Source organism: Armigeres subalbatus, chromosome 2 (genome assembly GCF_024139115.2).
Source record: "Armigeres subalbatus isolate Guangzhou_Male chromosome 2, GZ_Asu_2, whole genome shotgun sequence".
Lineage (NCBI taxonomy): Eukaryota > Metazoa > Arthropoda > Insecta > Diptera > Culicidae > Armigeres > Armigeres subalbatus.
In genome coordinates this window covers 36,757,356-36,777,793 of record NC_085140.1, presented here as the reverse complement: position 1 = coordinate 36,777,793, position 20,438 = coordinate 36,757,356, and the positions used below count along the sequence as shown (strand labels likewise).

Here is a 20,438-nt window from a genome sequence, read left to right as displayed (position 1 = left end):
CTAGTTACGTATTGCTTCCAGACGGCTATCAGTTTGCCTTTGCATTCTTCAACGGTTTTTCCGGCTATCAAAACATCATCCAAATAGCAAGTAACATTATCAATTCCTTGTAGTACCTTATCCATTACTTGTTGAAAAATTGAGGCGCTTGAAGATGCTCCTTGAGGTAACCTGTTATATTTGTATAACCCTTTCATCGTATTTATGACAACAAACTTTTTTGACCTTTCTGTTAGCTCCAACTGAGTATAAGCACCTTCAAGATCCAGAGCACAAAAAACTTGCAGTCAGCGATTTGCGAAAATATCCTGTGATGGTAAAGGATACATGTTTAATGAAACCTGCAATCAATAACTAAACGTATTTCGTTATTCTTTTCATTACTATAATGATTTGAAGCCCACTCGCTGGTGTCAATAGGTGTATAACTTTCATCTCTAATTTGTCTAAATATGTAGCAACTTTATCCTTAAGTCTGTAAGGCAATCATACGCTTTTTTAAAATAGGAATTTCATTTTTCAAAACTAGTTCTGCTTTTAAACCTTTATAGGTGAAGAGAAATTTTTTAAATACATTCCAAATTTATTTTTTCTCGTTAACAGGGCTTACCCGATTCATCTTTTATGCTATGAATTTGCAAGCAATTCAAAAACTGTCTCCAATCCGGATAAAATATGTCCAGCCAAGTTCGGCCTAACAGTGGATGAAAGTCATTGTCACAATCAGACCAACAACTGCATTAACTTTTCTTTACCATTAAAATTTACTGAAACCATTGCCTCCCTTCAATTTTTAATTTGTTTCATTTACAACACATCAGTGGTTCACTATATTTCCTCAAAGGGTTTTCAAACTTCGACAAATATTGCCTTTTGCTTATAACAGACACAGACGCCCCACAATCAACTTCCATTTTCAAACATTTTCCATCAATTTCTACTTGCATCAAAACAAGGGTTGTTTATTATTTATGGATGCTACCATCATGCATTCTAGATTACCTCGAATCACTGTCCTCGGCTTCTTCATCGTCCCTTGTTCTCATCCTTTCCAACAGTTCGGAAATGTGCCGATCAGCCGATGGTCCTGGTCTGTATGAGTCGACTAAATTTACTGCATCTCGATGCAAGTTTTTCAGCTTAAAGCACTTCTTCCGAATATGTCCTTTTATTCCAATAGTGCAGATCATCTGAGATAGTCGGTCGCACCCATTGTCGACGTCCATCTTGCAGTCTAGAAGTACCGCCTCCGCTTCCACGACCACGGCTTGTCTGCTGTCCTCTTCCAGATGATCTAAACCTCAGCCGGCTTTTCACTGGCCCCTGCTATTAGAGACACTATTGCTTTCAATGCCCTGGTAATTCCTTGAGAAATCGTAAACTTGGGATAGTCTACTCGCTGCAACCCCAGGTTGTTGAAAAGGTCTTGTATATACTGCAGTACTACATCAGAATGTCCACATTTGTGGTTTGCTGTACCAGAATTTGCTCGGGCTACCTCCCACGTGGCAATTATCTTTTCAGCATTTGCCAAACTTAAATTTTCCTCACTCAAAAGCCGTTGCCTTAGCTGCTTGTCTCTAATGCCAGCAATTAAACGATCCAGAATGGCAACCTGTTTAAAATTCTCAAACCCGCAAAATTCAGCTTGTAATTTTAAATTCAAAACAAAATCTTCTGTACTTTCATCGGGATTTTGAACTCGTGTGCTAAATTTGTACCTTTGTACTAAGTCTGGATCCGTTTTATCCAGGCGGTTTTAAGCTTCGACACTATATCATCCAAAGATGCTTCCTCAAAATCCGCCGGAAAAGAAGTTTAATTTCGGCAAAAATCACCGGACCACTTATGGTGATGAAAATGCCATTTTGTCTTCCTTCAACATTGTTCACTGAAAAAGTACTTTAGCCGTGTGAACCAGTCATTAAAAGATGTTCTCTTGCGGTATGGCTCCAGTGAAAATGCCACACTGGTACTCATTGTAGTTTCAATGTGAAAGAAAATATCAGAACTAAATAGAATATTGCCAATAAACGATAAACAGAAATAAATATAAATCAAAGCAAAATAGCCGCAGATATATATAAAAACAGTAGTTCAACGCAAATCAATTTGTTTTGTAATGTTTATATAATGAATGATGGCACAAAGAAATAAAAACATAAAAAAACAATTTCAAAACTCACACACTTTTGTTTTTCAGCAATATAATAAAACCAAGAAATTAAAAAAAACTCACCCAACCACTCAGGCTCTCAAACCTGGTCTAAAGCTGCAACGAATTCGTGTTGGAATCGTTTGAAACTGCGGACCACTTCTGCTTTTATCCTGTTAGATACTGTACTGGTTTGCCGAAACCTCGGCTGAACCCTCAGCTGGCTGAATAATCGGGATGGACGGATTTTTCTCAGCGGCCAAACATGGACGGGTCTGCGATCGAACAATGTACGGATTATCTCCAGCGGTCAGATAATGCACGAGGTCCAGCAGTGATGAATTAATCAGCATAGATTCAGTGTTGAGCGTTCGGTCAGCCGCTTTTAGGGAAAAGAACTGTTCTACACCTCCACACTTGTTACTATTCACTACTTTTTTTTCTCGTCGCCACTTTATGATTTTTAGTTAACTATAGAGAAACAGACCAACCTGGTGAAGAGCAAAAATGATAGAAGCTAAAGGGTAACTGTGAAAGAGCCAATCTAATGCAGAGTTATCGTTTGAGAGTTCAGAACAGACTGAGGAGTCTGGTATTTCGATTCGCTTTTAGCCCATTGGCTCTTCAGATTCGTTCATGCAACGAAGACGTCAAATGACGTTTGACCTTGCGTAGGGTGCGCTAGTAAAATACAACAGTAGCGAGTACTAACCGGGTACCTCCGATACGGCAGAATAGTGAGTTGTTCCACCTATGCCGAGGTAGAAGCGCTGTAGCGAGTTCCTTAGCCCGTGGGGTACCGTTATTGTCACCTCCGGTACGGTGGTCCCCGCACCCAACCGACGCACTGAGGAGTATTTCAGCCCAAACCCTGGCCAAAAGTCAAAATTATTTTTTTTAGAAATTTCCAATTCTTTTTTCGTTTTTGTACTCTCAAATAGTAATACTAATTGGCATGGATTTTGAATCATATCAACTTGTAAGCAATGCTGGCTGTCAAAACTTGCCATAATTTTGATGCTAGTTTTATCGCAAGTGTGCATGAAAAATGTTCACGTATAATCCTGTTTTTCTTGGTTTTAAATGATTTTTAAGATGAAAGTCAATGTATGTATCAAAAATGAATATGTAAAAGTTTTCAAGCTTGATTCAATCTGAAAACGTTAAGGTGATCCATAACCGTGATAATAATTGCTATTGTTTCCAATTTTTACAATAATATGTTTTACAAAATAAAACTTTTAATTGTTCCAAACCCGTCCAAGCAACAAAATTGTCAGCGTTGAAAGATTGGATTCTCTTAATAAGCTCATGAAAAACATTCCACGCATTCTCACGCAATCATGAATTATTTTTATTTCATTATAGTGAAATTTGCATAAATAGTTGGACAAAATTTTTAAATAATCATGGTTTTGAGTGATAAATCTCGCATAAATTATGTTTCGCTTCCAAGGAAGAGTTGAGATTTAGATTCATAAGAAGCATACGCATTTTTGGGATGTAAAAGGTTATTAAGAATAAAGCGATTGATTTGCATTCCGTATTCATTGGATCTGATCCTTTGATGTTACAAACATTATCCAGGAACATAAATATTATTCGAAGACAAATTTATAAAGTCAAAGTAAATACACTGGATTTTGTTTTTACGCGATTTACATTTTCTCAATTTTCCACTCATCCTAAATGTTTAACGGTATTAATTCACATGTGATTTTTCTTTGATTTATTCTGGATTTTTGAAACATGTTGCGAAGAGTTTGGGCAAATTGAAGTCACACGATCAAAAATACGAGCGAAAAAAATCGTGTAAAAAAAAATCCTGTGTACACATAGTACACCTTTCTTGAAAATATAGTAAGTAACAATCAAAGAATGAAGATAACATAAGAAAGAGCATACTCACTGGAGGAACCAGAGGTGACACCACTGTCGCAACCACGCTGTAGTTCACAAAGGCTGCGTTCTTTGCCAAGTGGTTTTCTATCAAATAGCAATAACTGACCTGCCAATGGCAATACTTCACTGAGGTGAATGCAAAGAGCATAAAACAAAAAAATACACTTTGATGTTCATAATGAATGCATTAACAGGCGACAAAATGATTGACATAGTTTTGGCCACGCTTTTATACTACGTACTCCTATGTACGACGGTTGTTAGATTTTCCTACAATTTTGTATAAGAATCTACCAAACCTGTATATGAATCGATATGCAGAATTGTTAGATTCTTATACAAATATTGTATAAGAATCTAACAATTTTGTAAGCTTTTCTTACATTTTTTGTATAAGAATCTAACAATTTTGCATATGCCCAGTTCTTATACATCTTCTTCTTCTTCTTATTGGCATTACATTCCCACACTGGGACAGAGCCGCCTCGCAGCTTAGTGTTCAGACACTTCCACAGTTATTAACAGCGAGGTTTCTAAGCCAGTTAATATTTTGCATTCGTATATCGGAGGCTAACACGATGATACTTTTTGCCCAGGGAAGTCGATATCTTCAATCCGAAAATTGCTAGACCGGCACCGGGAATCGAACCCAGCCACCTTCAGCATGGTCTTGCTTTGTAGCCGCGCGTCTTACCGCACGGCTAAAGAGGGCCCCTAGTTCTTATACATGTTTTAATAGATTCTTATACAGAATTGTTAGAAAATCTAACAACCGCCGGTTGGGTGCGCGGATGAGTGAAGTTAGTCTGCTTATGCTTGAGGATTGTTGTGTGGCAGCTGCATATGGTCTCCTCCCCGGTATGGCGGTACATTTCTGATGCAGGACAAGAGGGTTGCTGCAATAGGTGAGGACTGCATGGGTCGCCACTCAGATGCCAGCTTGGAGTATATGCTAGGCCAAAAGGTACTGAATCGATTCTTACTGACAATCTCGGCGGTTCAGGTGGATGATTGTTGGGGAAAATTGGTTCAATATAGCATATGTAGTGCCAGTGTGTCTTTCTGACACTGGTTGTGCAATGTTCAATAGTCACCCCCCCTGTATTGTATTGCTTAATTGCAGGCCGGGGTTAATGACTGGAGAAGAGGGGTTTGGTTTTAGTGGGTCGGGACTTGTGATCCAAAACTCACACTACCTGGGTTCGCCAGGTGCCGGGTTGCAGATTTCTATTATTCTATACACACAAAAGAGGGGTATGTACGGCCACAGTAAAATATCTCAATCATAGTAGCTCGCTTTAGTATTGATCTGGGCCCAGATTAAATTTATACATCAGCGTTCTTTATTCTCTTGTTAAGGTTTCTTTGCCAAGAGACAAGATTAATGCAGCTTCTGATTAGCTCTTCACTACATGCCACGTCGCTCTTTGCTTCCTAATTTTATTGGATCTCTAATTTTTCGTAAACTAGTAGACCTATCATCTTGATTCGTCTTTGCTGATTATATTTCCGCTCTGGTGGCTGTAAAAATATTGCTTTTTCCAGCATTGAAGTCCACGGTCAATTATTTACTATAATCTCTTTGGTATTGATAAGTTAATGTTGCAATGATAGAATATAACAGATACCGATCGTGAAATCAGTAAGACATGTTATTCCTGGCGATAATAATTACACATTATTTATCACATCTTTAATGAATTATGGATAGAGAACAATTTGAACGTGTTGTACATACGTCTGCCTTTTCCTACGTTGTTCTCATGACTAAACACAATAGACAAAACTAATAACAATTGAGGAGATCAGTGAAAGGGAATTAAGCCGACAGCACGGCAATTATAGATCCGATGTACATTTGAACACATACCTACCTATTTTAACTTTAGCAGTGAGACGAATGCTGATATCAAAATATGGAATAGTGGAATCAAGTAGAATAGTACTAAACGTTGAGTTGAAAAAGAGGTAAATTTTCAGTTTATATCGGAATATGGATATCTGTCAATAATATCCAAATAAAACAGAAGCAATAAATTGAATGGCGCTAACATATATCAATCACTGAATCACAGACAGGCCAAGCATTAGTAAAACCATTGCAACAGAATCGATTGAGAGGTCGTTCAACAGAACTACGCCGTGCGTCGTCGAGCTATGACGAAGTTGCATTATCGTTTTTCGCTTTATGATAATTGCTCTCTGCGTGATCCAGTGATTCAACGTTTTACACCCAAGGCTTGAATCTGAGCGCTTGGGACGTGCACAACGACAGCCAGCCTCATATATCTGTGCATGTAGTGAATTTGTGAAATGGATGGGGGGCGATTGACTCATTGCGTAAAGGAGTTGTCTTGGTTTCTCATTATAATAAAATCTTCAATAGTTCTTTTTATATGGGCCTTAATCTACAGCCTTTGAATATAATTTTGCCGTACGATAAACACCTATTTCAAAATACAATCAATATTTATTCAACTTAATGTAGTTTTACTTTTTTTCACTTCCACCCACAGGTACTCTAAAATGTAAATAGTGCCATTCCCTTCCGAAGTCAGCCGTCATCAATCGTGGAAACACCCGCTCATCAGAGTTCGCTGACGGCAAGCTACAGCACCATTTATGTGGCATCCCGCCTTGCATACTGAATTGAATCCAGCTAGCAGCAGCAACGTAAAAATTAATCATCGCCGATGATTTGACTTTCGGCGAACACTCCGTCGTTTGTTGAGTGAGAGGGAGTTGCCTAACGGTGGTGTTGGCGGTGGAAGATGGCCGAGTCTATCATCTCGGACTGGATCTCGGAGTACAGCTCGCTGCAAGAATCCGAGCTGCGATCCTTTGCTGCCCAGCATGAGACCGACTACGAAATCTCTAAGGCCCTGTACACCGTCCTGAACGAACGTGCCAAGTATAAAGATGTAAGCCACTTTTTATCGTTATTGGTACCCGGTTTAATTAAATTAATCGATCCCTCCCATCATGCTATTTTCCTTTTGCATCGTTGCAGCTCATCTACCCGGTTTGCAATCAGCTGTGCAGCTTCTACCGCTCGAACGAAATCGAGCTGAGGCGGTTTACGCTGCAGTTCGTGCCGATGATGATATATCTGTATCTGAGCTCGGTGGCGTTAGGCGATAAGAAGGGATGCCGGTCGATCGAAACGTTGCTCATCTGCATCTACAACATCGAAGTCAGCTCGGACGATGGCTCCGCGAAGGTGGTTTCCTTTCGGATGCCGGTGCTGGCCCAGGCATCGATCTACCATGAGGTGAGTGAATTAGGGAAAATCTATATTGCTTTGAAGTGAGGAAGTTAGATAATCAAGGAATTAAAATGAGGAATGATCTCAAAGTGTTGAATGAAAATCATAGCGAAATATCAAAAATTGATAAATTTATTTACCTATTTATTCTCAAACAAAAGAGCAGCCGAACGATCATCTACGCGTTATACTAGGCGTCTAAATTTATACAGATATATTTCATGGAGAATAGTTGTTATATCAGTTGATGAAATTCAAAACTCACTCATTTCTTGAGCATTTATTCTTATCTGATTTGGTCGACGGTGTTACCTTTTTTATGTCTTTATCAATGAGATTTCAACATGTCTATCTCAGTATTTAGATAAAAATGAACTTTGTTCTAATTTTAACCTGCTATTATAGCTATATATTATAATAAGAGTATAATTATAAACTGTCCATTTTTCTGTTGAAAATGCTTTGGTCGGTTGTCTGCTTTTGTAGCGTGATAATGTTGGAGTTCAGTCGTTGTCCTTGTCAAGGGGTTGGGTCGTAGTTGGATCAAGGTAGCCGCAGGTACATCCCAGGTTTGTAGAGTTTCTGGCAGATATCGCAAAATTTTGCGAAAGGTGGGGACCTCCGGAAAGTTGATTGATACCCGCTAGTGCACAGTTCGCAGTCTGGAAAGTACGACCTGATCTCTCCGACAAGTTGTTGCGACCTTCCCAAGTTCCCATCTAGCCGTCTATTTACATAATACTTTTGTTTATTTGCATACTGTTAACATAATACTTTTGGTTATCTCTTCTTGCAGGAAAAAACTCTACACCCAAGTGATTTAAGACGCTGGGAGGAGAACAGTAACAAGGAAATCAGCTGGGGCCCGCTTCCGTCGATCGAATCGATCAATGCCCAAAACCGACTGAAGGTGATGACGGCCCTGCTGTTCACCTACAACCAACAGCTGAACCAGATTCACAAACCCGCCCTTTATCACCTGTGCCGAACAACCTCGCTGCTGGTCAATCAGGGCTTTTCCAAGATCGGTGGCCACATGCACCGACCATCCTATGGAACCGATCCGACGTCACCGCAGTCGGCGTCCAGCTCCCCCAATCAATCCTCGCTTTCCAGTAGCAAACCCGTTCCGCGAATAGCGATCAACTCGCAGTTTCTGGTGGAACTTGCACACGCCAACTATTTTGCCATGTTCAACGAATTTGCTTCGGCTGCCATTGAGGCGGTTAACGATCTGCATAACGGCCTGTTATGAGATGCTACCGAAGTGATATTAGTTACGAATGAATACGGAATTCGCTGAAATCCTTCTGGTAAGTTTTTGAGAACCTCTGAAACGATAAGGATGTTATTAAATCAGTCATTTCTCTTATTCTAGGTCAACCAAGTGATGGTCCGATGGGAATTAGTGTGGCACTCACCCCAGCGACCACCACGGTGACGGTATCGAAGTCGATGATCACCAACGCTTCATTCCGCACCAAGAAGCTTCCAGGTATGTGCATCTTAGTCCAGGCTTTCACTGTTTGCCAATTTATCTATATCCGCATCCGGCTTTGTGCATTCATCCTGTCACCCCAACCACAATCGGCGAGATTCGAGGGTCTGATGGAAACATTATTCCCCGGGTGCAGTGCTCTCGGGAGTGCTCCGATTCACCGTAATTTCCCATCCAAAGCAAACCGCACTGCGTACGCAATCGAAATCTCGTCCGCCGCGTGTCATGATGTGGATTCGAGTGTGCGTGTTCGTGAACCACCAATCTGTTGTAAACTCACACTTCACATTTGCCAATTATAGTTTTTCACACTGCGCTCTACACAGGTTACACCACCAATCACGCCAAGTATCACTATTTTCACTGACCAGCATATGTCATAATCGAATCATTTTGTATATTTTTTTATTTTTATTTAGGTATTTCTGAGATTTTTAAAAACAGAGTTTAGTTCTTAATTTTTTCGGTAAGAAATACAGGAACAAATAATGTAACTATTTCAGTATAGAACCAAATACAATTGAGTGCTACATATTCTAATTGGATGTATGTAGTAGATTCAAAGAGATATGATTATATGTTTTAATTTATTTGCTTGTTAGTGATATTCTTTTTTCTTGTACTCATGTTTAGTTTTCATCATTCACAATTGTTCAACTTGGATTTGATCTCAACTTATTTAAAGGGAAATATGGATTACTTATGTTGAAATCTTAATATCTATAAGACAAAACTGCTGGCACTCACATGCCATTTACCTTTGGGGGTTTGTCTTTCAGCAACCTGAACTAATACCTCAACGAACGAAGCTAACTTTAAAATAATATATGAGAATTAATTGATGAATTTTCTGTCAATACTAATCATACTGTGACCATGTGGTATAAATGTGATCCGTTTTCGTAGGTTCGTGTAGAGCTAGTTAAAACATTGTTAGATTCAGGGTATGGCACCTTCCACGTCCAAACTTGGTCTTAAGAAACATTCATCATCTTTTGGTTGAGTTTTATTGGCAATCTTGGAAGAGTTTTGAAGGTCAACTTTTGAAGGAATATCAGATGGAATTTATTAAAAGAACCTATGGAAACAGGCTTTTTAGTACTATTCTTGTAGGATATATTTGCCAGAACCCAGACCAAATTAATGTCGACATCAAAATATGTTTTTAATTTGCACTATTTATGATACAAGACTTTGCTGGGGTTTCAACCCCAGTAGGAGCTTTTGAGGCAACTTGGAATTATAATTAATGAGATGAGTGTATTACTTGTGCGTGAAGTTTAACGCTTTTTACTTTGACTTGGAATTTCTGAAATTAATGCATTTATGAAGAAGTTTGGACGAAATATATGGGAAGACCTTTCATATAAAAATAGAACTGAACAAATATTGTAAAAGACTCAAAACTCCGTTCAACTTCCAAAATGTTTCTCAGAGAATCTCAGAAGTATACAATCACAAAATCTATAAGACTAAGAATAAATCCAAACCCAATTCAAATCCAGTACAATTTTAATCCAAATACAATTCAAACTAAATTCCAAACCGAATCCAATCTAAAATCAAACCTAGAGCTAGAGCCAATCAAAATCAATCCAATCTATGTTTTACTTCACTGAAGAGACTTTCAACAAATCCAATCCCAATCCTATCTAAATCCAATCCAAATTCGATTCCAATCCAATCCAGATTCGATTCCAATTAACCGATTCAATACGGATTTTTATTTCGCCGTATTTCAACATTAATTTTGGACATACTGCTTCAAAAACGGATGCAAACCATAAAAAAGTTGAAATGTAGGGAAAATATTTTTTTTGAGATCTTTTAGGGCTTCCAAACCTTCCTTGAGTTCAGATCTTGATGGTCTACATAAACAAAAAAGCGGTTTACGGGGCCTCAATGCTAATATGAAGTTGGCAATGATACTTGAGACATAATTAAACTATGTTTAGTAAATCGCAGGGTTACCAGAACATCAACGGCACTCCAAACTATTCTTGAGTTCAGATCTTGGAAGTCTACAAGACCAACAGAGTGATTGATAGTTTCCCGAGCTTGTGTGTTAGTTGTAGAAACCCTATTAGACATCATTACATCAGTATTGAGTTGGAGCAACCTCATGGGACATCATTACACCAGTATACACAAATCACAACATTCTCAGGGTTCCTGCGGTACTCCAAATCATTCTTGAGTTCAGATATTGGAGGTCTACAAGATCAACAGAGTGATTCCTAGGTTTCCGAGCTTGTGTGTTAGTTGGTGAAGTCCCATTTGACATCATTACACCAGTATATACATAATACAATCATTACATCAGTATATAGGAAATTCAACATTGAGTTCAGATATTGGAGGTCTACAAGACCAAAGGAGTGATTCATAGGTTTTCGAGCTTGTGTCTTAGGACATGGGACATCATTACACCAGTATTTTGTATACAATTTTCCCAGAAAATTTACGATACTTCAAACCATTCTTGAATTCAGATGTTGGGGTTCTAAAATCCCAACAGATTGATTCAATGGCTATTTAGCTTATGTAGTTGCAAAAACCTCATGACACATCATTACACCAGTATATGAAAATTTTAACATTCCCAGAATATCTTCGGTACCCCAAAGCATTCTTGAGTTCATATATTGGAGGTCTACAAGATCAACAGAGTAATCCATAGATTCTCGAGCTTGTATGTTAGCTTTAGAAGCTATCATTACACCAGCATATACAAATGATATCTACGATACCATACATGAGCTATTCCAACTCATAAAAATAGTTGAGTCATCGAAGATTTTCATGTTGATCGTTTTGAATATTAAGATCTGTACTCAAGGATAGTTTGGAGTGTCGTAGATATTGAACGAATTCTGTAGTGTGTCTGTAATGGTATGATGAAGTCCCGTGGAGCTATTCCAACTCACAAAAATAGTTGAGACACCGGAGGTCTTCATGTTGATCGATTTGAATATTAAGATCTGCACTCAAGGATAGTTTGGAGTGTCGTAGATATTGATCGAGTTCTGTGGTATGCATGTAATGGTGTTGCGAGGTACCTTGGAGCTATTACAACTCATAAAACTAATGAGGACATCGAAGATCTTCATGTTGATCGATTTGAATATTAAGATCTGTACTCAAGGATAGTTTGGATTGTCGTAGATGTCGAACGAATTCTGTAGTTTGTCTGTAATGATGTAATGAAGTCCCGTGGAGCTTTTACAACTCATAAAAATAGTTGAGACATCGAAGATCTTCATGTTGATCGTTTTGAATATTAAGATCTGTACTCAAGGATAGTTTGGAGAGTCGTAGATGTCGAGTGAAGTCTGTCATGTGTCTGTAATGGTGCTACGAGGTACTGTGGAGCTATTCCAACTCATAAAAATAGTGAGGACATCGTAGATCTTCATGTTGATCGATTTGATCATTAAGATCTGTACTCAAGGATAGTTTGGAGTGTCGTAGATGTCGAACGAGTTATGTAGTTTGTCTGTAATGATGTAATGAAGTCCCGTGGAGCTATTCCAACTCATAAAAATAGTTGAGACATCGAAGATCTTCATGTTGATCGATTTGAATATTAAGATCTATACTCAAGGATAGTTTGGAGAGTCGTAGATGTCGAGTGAAGTCTGTAATGTGTCTGTAATGGTGTTACGAGGTACTGTGGAGCTATTCCAACTCATAAAAATAGTGAGGACATCGTAGATCTTCTTGTTGATCGATTTGAACGTTAAGATCTGAATTCAAGGACAGTTTGGAGTATCGTAGATATTGAAAAAGATCTGTTATACCGCTGGGCAGGCACTGGATTTTATAATTAAACATCTCATTTTCCATTATTCAACAATAATATGGTAAAGTATGGTGCTGATTCCTAAGAAATTCAAAATTACAACTCAAGGACAGTTTGGATGCTCTAGGTCATCGTAGTGCCCGTGACCTGACCTGTGCAATATTTTTCTCAGATGAAGCAGTTAATTTTGAACATTTTGGCTGGAGAAAGCAAAGCTCTATCTCTTAAAACTGATTTTTGACAGCTGATTTTCGTCTTGGGTCATATACAGGGGATGTCCAAAATAAATGGGATAGGCAAATTTTGGGCATAATTAGATGTGTTGTAACTATGTCAATTATTATCCGATTTTGACAATTCAGGGATGCCTGAACTAGAAATTTAATTGAGTTTCACCATATCACCATATGGAACCGACCATGGTCATCGGATACCGGAGATATTCCGGGTTTTTCGAAGGTCGGTTCAGAATCGTGAATTTGTGGTGGGTATTAGGATAAGTTGTGGTTGAAAACAGATTAATATTAGTAACCACAAATAAAGTAGGGCTCTTTCTGATTGGAACCATATGTTGAAATTCTAAATCGGACTAGGATCAAGTGAGATATGGCCATTTGTTCAGCATCGGTGCCGATCGGAAGTTTTAAAAGGTACCAGGCCACAAATTCATTTGAATTAAACTTTTTGACCGATCTTCCATTATGATTACATTCCAAAAGTCTTCTGATACGTCAAAAATGAAAAACCAATTAAAACCGGGAAACCTGTAGAAGGGGACATTTCAGTTTTAGCGCAAAAACTGGTCATTCGACGGTTCGTTTTTCATGTTTTTCTATCAGGAAGCGAGGTATGAATGTAAAATGGACCATTGACGGCTTTGGCCGCTTCCGGGACCTACGGATTGTCCCCGGGGGACCCGTTGAGGGGACATTTCAGTTTTAGCGGCAAAACTGATCATTCGACGGTTAGTTTTCCATGGTTTTCTATCAGGAAGCGAGGTATGAATATTATATGAAACAGTGACGGCTTTGACCGCTTCCGGGACCTACGGATTGTTCCCGGGGAACCTGTAGAAGGGGACATTTCAGTTTTAGCGCCAAAACTGGTCATTCGACGGTTCATTTTTCATGGTTTTCTATCAGAAAGCGAGGTATGAATATAACATGAACCACTGACGGCTTTGACCGCTTCCGGGACCTACGGATTGTCCCCGGGGAACCTGTAGAAAGGGACATTTCAGTTTTAGCGCCAAAACTGGTCATTCGACGGTTCGTTTTTCATGGTTTTCTATCAGGAAGCGAGGTATGAATATAAAATGGACCATTGACGGCTTTGGCTGCTTCCGAAACCTACGGATTGGGGGACCTGAAGAAGGGGACATTTCAGTTTTAGCGCAAAAACTGGTCATTCGACGGTTAGTTTTCCATGGTTTTCTATCAGGAAGCGAGTTATGAATATAAAATGGACCATTGACGGCTTTGGATGCTTCCGGGACCTACGGATTGTTCCTGGGGAATCTGTAGAAGGGGACATTTCAGTTTTAGCGCCAAAACTGGTCATTCGACGGTTTATTTTTCATGTTTTTCGATCAGGAAGCAAGGTCTGAATATAAAATGGGCCATTGACGACTCTGACTGCTTTCGGGACCTACGGATTGCTCCCGCGGAACCTGTAGAAGAAGACATTTCAGTTTTGGCGCCAAAACTGGTCATTCGACGGTTCATTTTTCATGGTTTTCTATCAGAAAGCGAGGTATGAATATAACATGAACCACTGACGGCTTTGACCGCTTCCGGGACCTACGGATTGTCCCCGGGGAACCTGTAGAAAGGGACATTTCAGTTTTAGCGCCAAAACTGGTCATTCGACGGTTCGTTTTTCATGGTTTTCTATCAGAAAGCGAGGTATGAATATAACATGACCCACTGACGGCTTTGACCGCTTCCGGGACCTACAGATTGTCCCCGGGAACCTGTTTAAGGGACATTTCAGTTTTAGCGCCAAAACTGGTCATTCGACGGTTCGTTTTTCATGGTTTTCTATCAGGAAGCGAGGTATGAATATTACATGAACCAGTGACGGCTTTGACCGCTTCCAGGACCTACGGATTGTTCCCGGGGAACCTGAAGAAGGGGACATTTCAGTTTTAGCGCCAAAACTGGTCATTCGACGGTTCATTTTTCATGGTTTTCTATCAGGAAGCGAGGTATGAATATAAAATGGACCATTGACGGCTTTGACCGCTTCCGGGACCTACGGATTGTTCCCGGGAACCTGTTTAAGGGACATTTTAGTTTTAGCGGCAAAACTAGTCATTCGTCGGTTTGTTTTTCATGGTTTTCTATCAGGAAGCGTGGTATGAATATAAAATGGAACATTGACGGCATTGGCTGCTTTCGGGACCTACGGATTGTACCCGGGGGACCTGTAGAAGGGGACATTTCAGTTTTAGCACAAAAACTGGTCATTCGACGGTTCGTTTTTCATTATTTTCTATCAGGAAGCGAGGTATGAATAATACATGAAACAGTGACGGCTTTGACCGCTTCCAGGACCTATGGATTGTTCTCGGGGAACATGCTCATGGTTTTCGAACAGGAAGCAAGGAATGAATATAAAGTAACCATGTAAAAGTATCAGTAGTAGTAGTAAGTATCAGTAAACCATGGAAAACTAACCGTCGATTGACTAGTTTTGGCGCTAAAACAGAAATGTCCCCTTCACAGGTTCCTCGGGAACAATCCGTAGGTCCTGGAAGCGGTCAAAACCGTCAATGGTTCATGTAATATTCGAACCTCGCTTCCTGATAGAAAACCATGAAAAACGAACCGTCGAATGACCAGTTTTGGCGCTAAAACTGAAATGTCCCCTTCTACAGGTTCCCCGGGGGCACCCCAGCGACTTTAGGATCCGTCTTTTTAATTGGTTTTTCATTATTGACGTATCAGAAGACTTTTGGAATGTAATCATAATGGAAGATCGGTCAAAAAGTTTGATTCAAATGAATTTGTGGCCTGGTACCTTTTAAAACTTCCGGCACCGATTCTGAACAAATGGCCATATTTCACTTGATCCTGGTCCGATTTCGAATTTCAACATATGGTTCCAATCAGAAAGAGCCCTACTTTATTTGTGGTTACTAATATTATTCTGTTTTCAACCACAACTTATCCTAATACCCACCACAAATTCACGATTCTGAACCGACCTTCGAAAAACCCGGAATATCTCCGGTATCCGATGACCATGGTCGGTTCCTTGGACATATGGTGAAACTACATTAAATTTCTAGTTCAGGCATCCCTGAATTGTCAAAATCGGACAATAATTGACATAGTTACAACATATCTAATTATGCCCAAAATTTGCCTATCCCAGTTATTTTGGACATCAATGGACACATTGGAATCGGTTAAACCAAATTCAATTCCGATCCTATCGAAATTCGATTGCAATCCAATTCAAAGTTGTCTCCCTTCCAATCCAAATTCGTTTTCAATCCAATCCGAGTTCGTTTTCAATCCAAATTCGATTCCAATCCAACACAAATTCGATTACAATCCAATACAAATTTCATTCCAATTAGAATTCGATTTCAATCTAAATTTGAATCCAAATCCAATCCATATCCAATCCGAATCCGATCCAAATCCAATCCGATAACGATAAGGACGCATTCTACGCGCAGCTGTAACGTGAGTACGACAGCTGCCCAAGCCACGACGTAAAAATCATCATAGAAGATTTTAATGCTCAGGTTGGCCAAGAGGAGGAGTTTAGACCGACTATTGGGAAATTCAGCGCCTACCAGCTGACGAACGAAAACGGCCTACGATTAATTCATTTCGCCGCCTCCAAGAATATGGCCCTTCGCAGCACCTACTTCCAACACAGCCTCCCGTATTGGTACACCGGTACACCACTGCAGACAGAATCACAAATCGACCACGTTCTGATTGATGGACGGCACTTCTCCGATATTATCGGCGCTAACATTGACTCTGATCGACTGGTGATGGTTAAATTACGTCCAAAACTATCCGTCATAAACAATGTTCGGTACCGACGACCGCCGCGGTACGACCTAGAGCGACTGAAGCAACCTGATGTCGCCACTGCATACGCGCAGCATCTCGAGGCAGCGTTGCCGGAAGAGGGTGAGCTCGATGGGGCCCCTCTTGAGGACTGCTGGAATACAGTCAAAGCAGCCATTAACGACGCTGCGGAGAACCACGTCGGGTATATGGGACGAAGTCGTCGGAACGATTGGTTCGACGAAGAGTGCAGACAGATTCTGGAGGAGAAAGACGCAGCGCGGGCGGTCGCGCTGCAGTAAGGTACCCAGCAGAACGTGGAACGTTATAGATGGAAGCGGAGACAGCAGACCCGCCTTTTTCAGGAGAAGAAACGCCGCCTGGAAGAAGCGGAGTGTGAGGAGATGGAACAGCTGTGCCGTTCTCAAGAAACACGCAAGTTCTATCAGAAGTTCAACGGATTCCGCAAAGGCTTCGTGCCGCGAGCCGAAATGTTCCGGGATAAGGATGGGAGCATTTTGACGGACGAACGTGTGGTGATCGAAAGGTGGAAGCAGCACTACGAGGAACATTTGAATGGCGCTGAGAGTGCAGGTAGTGAAAGTCAAGATAGCAGAGGAGATGACTACGTCAGTTCAGCGGACGATGGAAGCCAACCAGCCCCCACCTTGAGGGAAGTCAAGGATGCTATCCAACAGCTAAAGACCAATAAAGCAGCTGGTAAGGATGGTATCGGAAAAGCTAGCCACTTGCCTGCACAAATTGATAGTCAGAATCTGGGAAACTGAACAGCTACCGGAGGAGTGGAAGGAAGGGGTTATATGCCCCATCTACAAGAAAGACGACAAGCTGGAGTGTGAGAACTTTCGAGCGATCACCAACCTTAATGCCGCCTACAAAGTGATATCCCAGATCATCTTCCGTCGTCTGTCACCATTAGTGAATGAGTTCGTGGGAAGTTATCAAGCCGGCTTCGTTGACGGCCGCTCGACAACGGACCAGATCTTTACTGTACGGCAAATCCTTCAAAAATGCCGTGAATACCAGGTCCCAACGCACCATCTGTTCGTTGATTTCAAGGCGGCATACGACAGTATAGACCGCGTAGAGCTATGGAAATTATGGACGAGAACAGCTTCCCTGGGAAGCTTACCAGACTGATCAAAGCAACGGTGGATGGTGTGCAAAACTGTGTGAAGATTTCGGGCGAACACTCCAGTTCGTTCGAATCGCGCCGGGGATTAAGGTGATGGACTTTCGTGCCTGTTGTTCAACATTGCGCTAGAAGGTGTTATGCGGAGAGCCGGGTGTAACAGCCGGGGTACGATTTTCAACAGATCCAGTCAATTTATTTGTTTCGTGGATGACATGGACATTGTCGGCCATTTGCAAAGGTGGCAGAACTGTACACCCGCCTGAAACGTGAAGCAACAAAAGTGGGACTGGTGGTGAATGCGTCAAAGACAAAGTACATGCTTGTGGGCGGAACCGAGCGCGACAGGACACACCTGGGAAGCAGTGTTGCGATAGATTGGGATACCTTCAAGGTGGTCAAGAAATTCGTCTATCTTGAATCTTTGCTAACGGCTGATAATATTGTTAGTCGTGGAATACGTAGGCTCATCATCAGTGGAAGTCAGGCCTTCTACAGACTCTAGAAGAAACTGCGATCAAAAAAGATTCGCCACCGCACCAAATGTGTCATGTACAAGACCTAATAAGACCGGTTATCCTCTACGGACATGAAACATGGGCAATGCTCGAGGAGGACTTGCAAGCACTCGGAGTATTCGAGAGACGGGTGCTCAGGACCATCTTTGGCGGTGTGCAAGAAGACGGTGTGTGGCGGCGAAGAATGAACCACGAGCTCGCCCAGCTCTACGGCGAACCCAGTATCCAGAAGGTAGCTAAAGCCGGAAGGGTACGATGGGCAGGGCATGTGGCAAGAATGCCGGACAGCAACCCTGCAAAGATGGTGTTCACCTCCGCTCCGGCAGTACGAGACGGCGTGGAGCACAGCGAGCGAGGTGCAAAACGACTTGGCGACCGTGGGGCGCAGTCGGGGATTGAGAGATGCTGCCTCGAACCGACTATTGTGGCGTCAATTAATTGATTCTGTGTTATCTGTTTAGTTGTAAACTACATAAATGAAATGAATGTATTGCTATTTTAGATTTGTTCAATGATATGAGCAATAAATAACAACAACAAAAACTACGATTCAAGAATTTTGTCTTTCTTTAATGAATCTTTTTTCCTTAGGAGGGATACTTTTTCAAAACATCGACTTTCGAGTAATCGATTTTTAAATTTATCAATAAGTTCATCATTGCCAAAGGATTATTGGACTTTACAAATCAAGTCATGAGTTATAAGTTTGTCAATTTCATCGACGAATTACGGAAAATTCATCAATAGGCCACTGATATAGAACATTATTTTGAGCTTTTTAGTGGAAAGTCGTACTTGACTCGACTCTTCAGGCCGTCTTAAGTGTCTTGTACTTGAGTCGAGTCAAGTTGAGGTATTTCGAAATCATCTGTAAAGTGACAATCAAGAGGTGGAATTAAATCGGATACTACAAACTCGTCTTATGACAGCAACTGTTGGAAGACAACGTGGTCTTTGTGGCCTGATTGCATTATCATAATGAGTTCGTTTTCACGTAAAAAGCAATCAGTTGTTCTAGGATTTCTAGTACAAAGAATATTTTCTATTATTTTGTCCTATGACACAATTATTGAACTGCTAATCATTACATCAAGATTTTCATAGATTTTTGACATTTGGACAGCAGGATACAATGTTTTGGTCATAATTGGTCATTGGCATCGAAATAAGCGAATAAAGGATAATTATAATATTTTATAAATATATAAACCCTTTTCAAATGTGATCTCTTCGATGAACGATTTAGTTGTTAAATTAGACAAAATCTAGTCTAAAATCATAATCTTATGTAACTCTAATAACAAATTGAGTTTCTTTGGATTCTGAGGAGATGATTAGGATCTTCATTAGGAGCCTCTAAGGAAAGACACTGGAACAAAATTATAGTTCAGACATGAAATTTTTTAGGTAGAAAGACTTTTTTTCTTGAAAGTGCCCATCTTGTGATGTATGGGAACATAATTATTACCTATCTCAAGACAATATTTTGTCCAAATCGAAAACAGTGTTTTTTGCAAATCATTCTTTAATTTTATTCTTTTTCAGTGTAAAAAGGATTCAAAATAGTTTTCAATATTTTGAACTGATTTTTCGACAGCTCAAAACGACTCTAATGATAATTATTATTTTATAGATGTATACACAATGAATACAAATCACAATTTTCAGCTCTAATTATTGGGTTCGACGTAATGACATTTACATTTAGGATGTCGTATACCGTAGTTGCATAATATATTATATGGGGAATACATCTAATGATGGTCTCATTTACAAATGTGTGTATTCTAATGCAAGGAAACGATTTTATTTTTAAATTGTGTTTTTTTTTCCCAAAAAATTGACGATGCGGGATAAAATTTGTCAATAAGTTTTTTTTATTTACTATTATTGTCTATAATTGTCAGAAGAGTCAAGTGCAAATGTAATACATGTTTTGTTCACTATGTTGGCCAGTACTCCGTCTGATGTACTTTTGTTGAATGCATTTTTCCAATCAAATAGAAAAATTTAAGGAAATGAAGACACAAGGAAATGAGATCTGAAAAAGTTCCACCAAACATCAAATGCGGTGGCTCATTTTATCCAACCGATTCCTACCTATAATCTTT

General features: G+C 40.1%; 1 protein-coding gene across 1 annotated transcript in view; it reads left to right on the top strand.

Annotated features, from left to right (window-relative positions):
• The window catches only part of LOC134218459 (hyccin-like), an 83,753-nt gene that overhangs the window by 42,652 nt on the left and 20,663 nt on the right, over positions 1-20,438 (top strand). The window contains 4 exon segments of the mRNA XM_062697468.1: positions 6,574-6,978; positions 7,068-7,328; positions 8,119-8,635; positions 8,701-8,817. Coding sequence (XP_062553452.1) covers positions 6,829-6,978; positions 7,068-7,328; positions 8,119-8,635; positions 8,701-8,817 — 1,045 coding nt within the window. The 5' untranslated portion in view covers positions 6,574-6,828.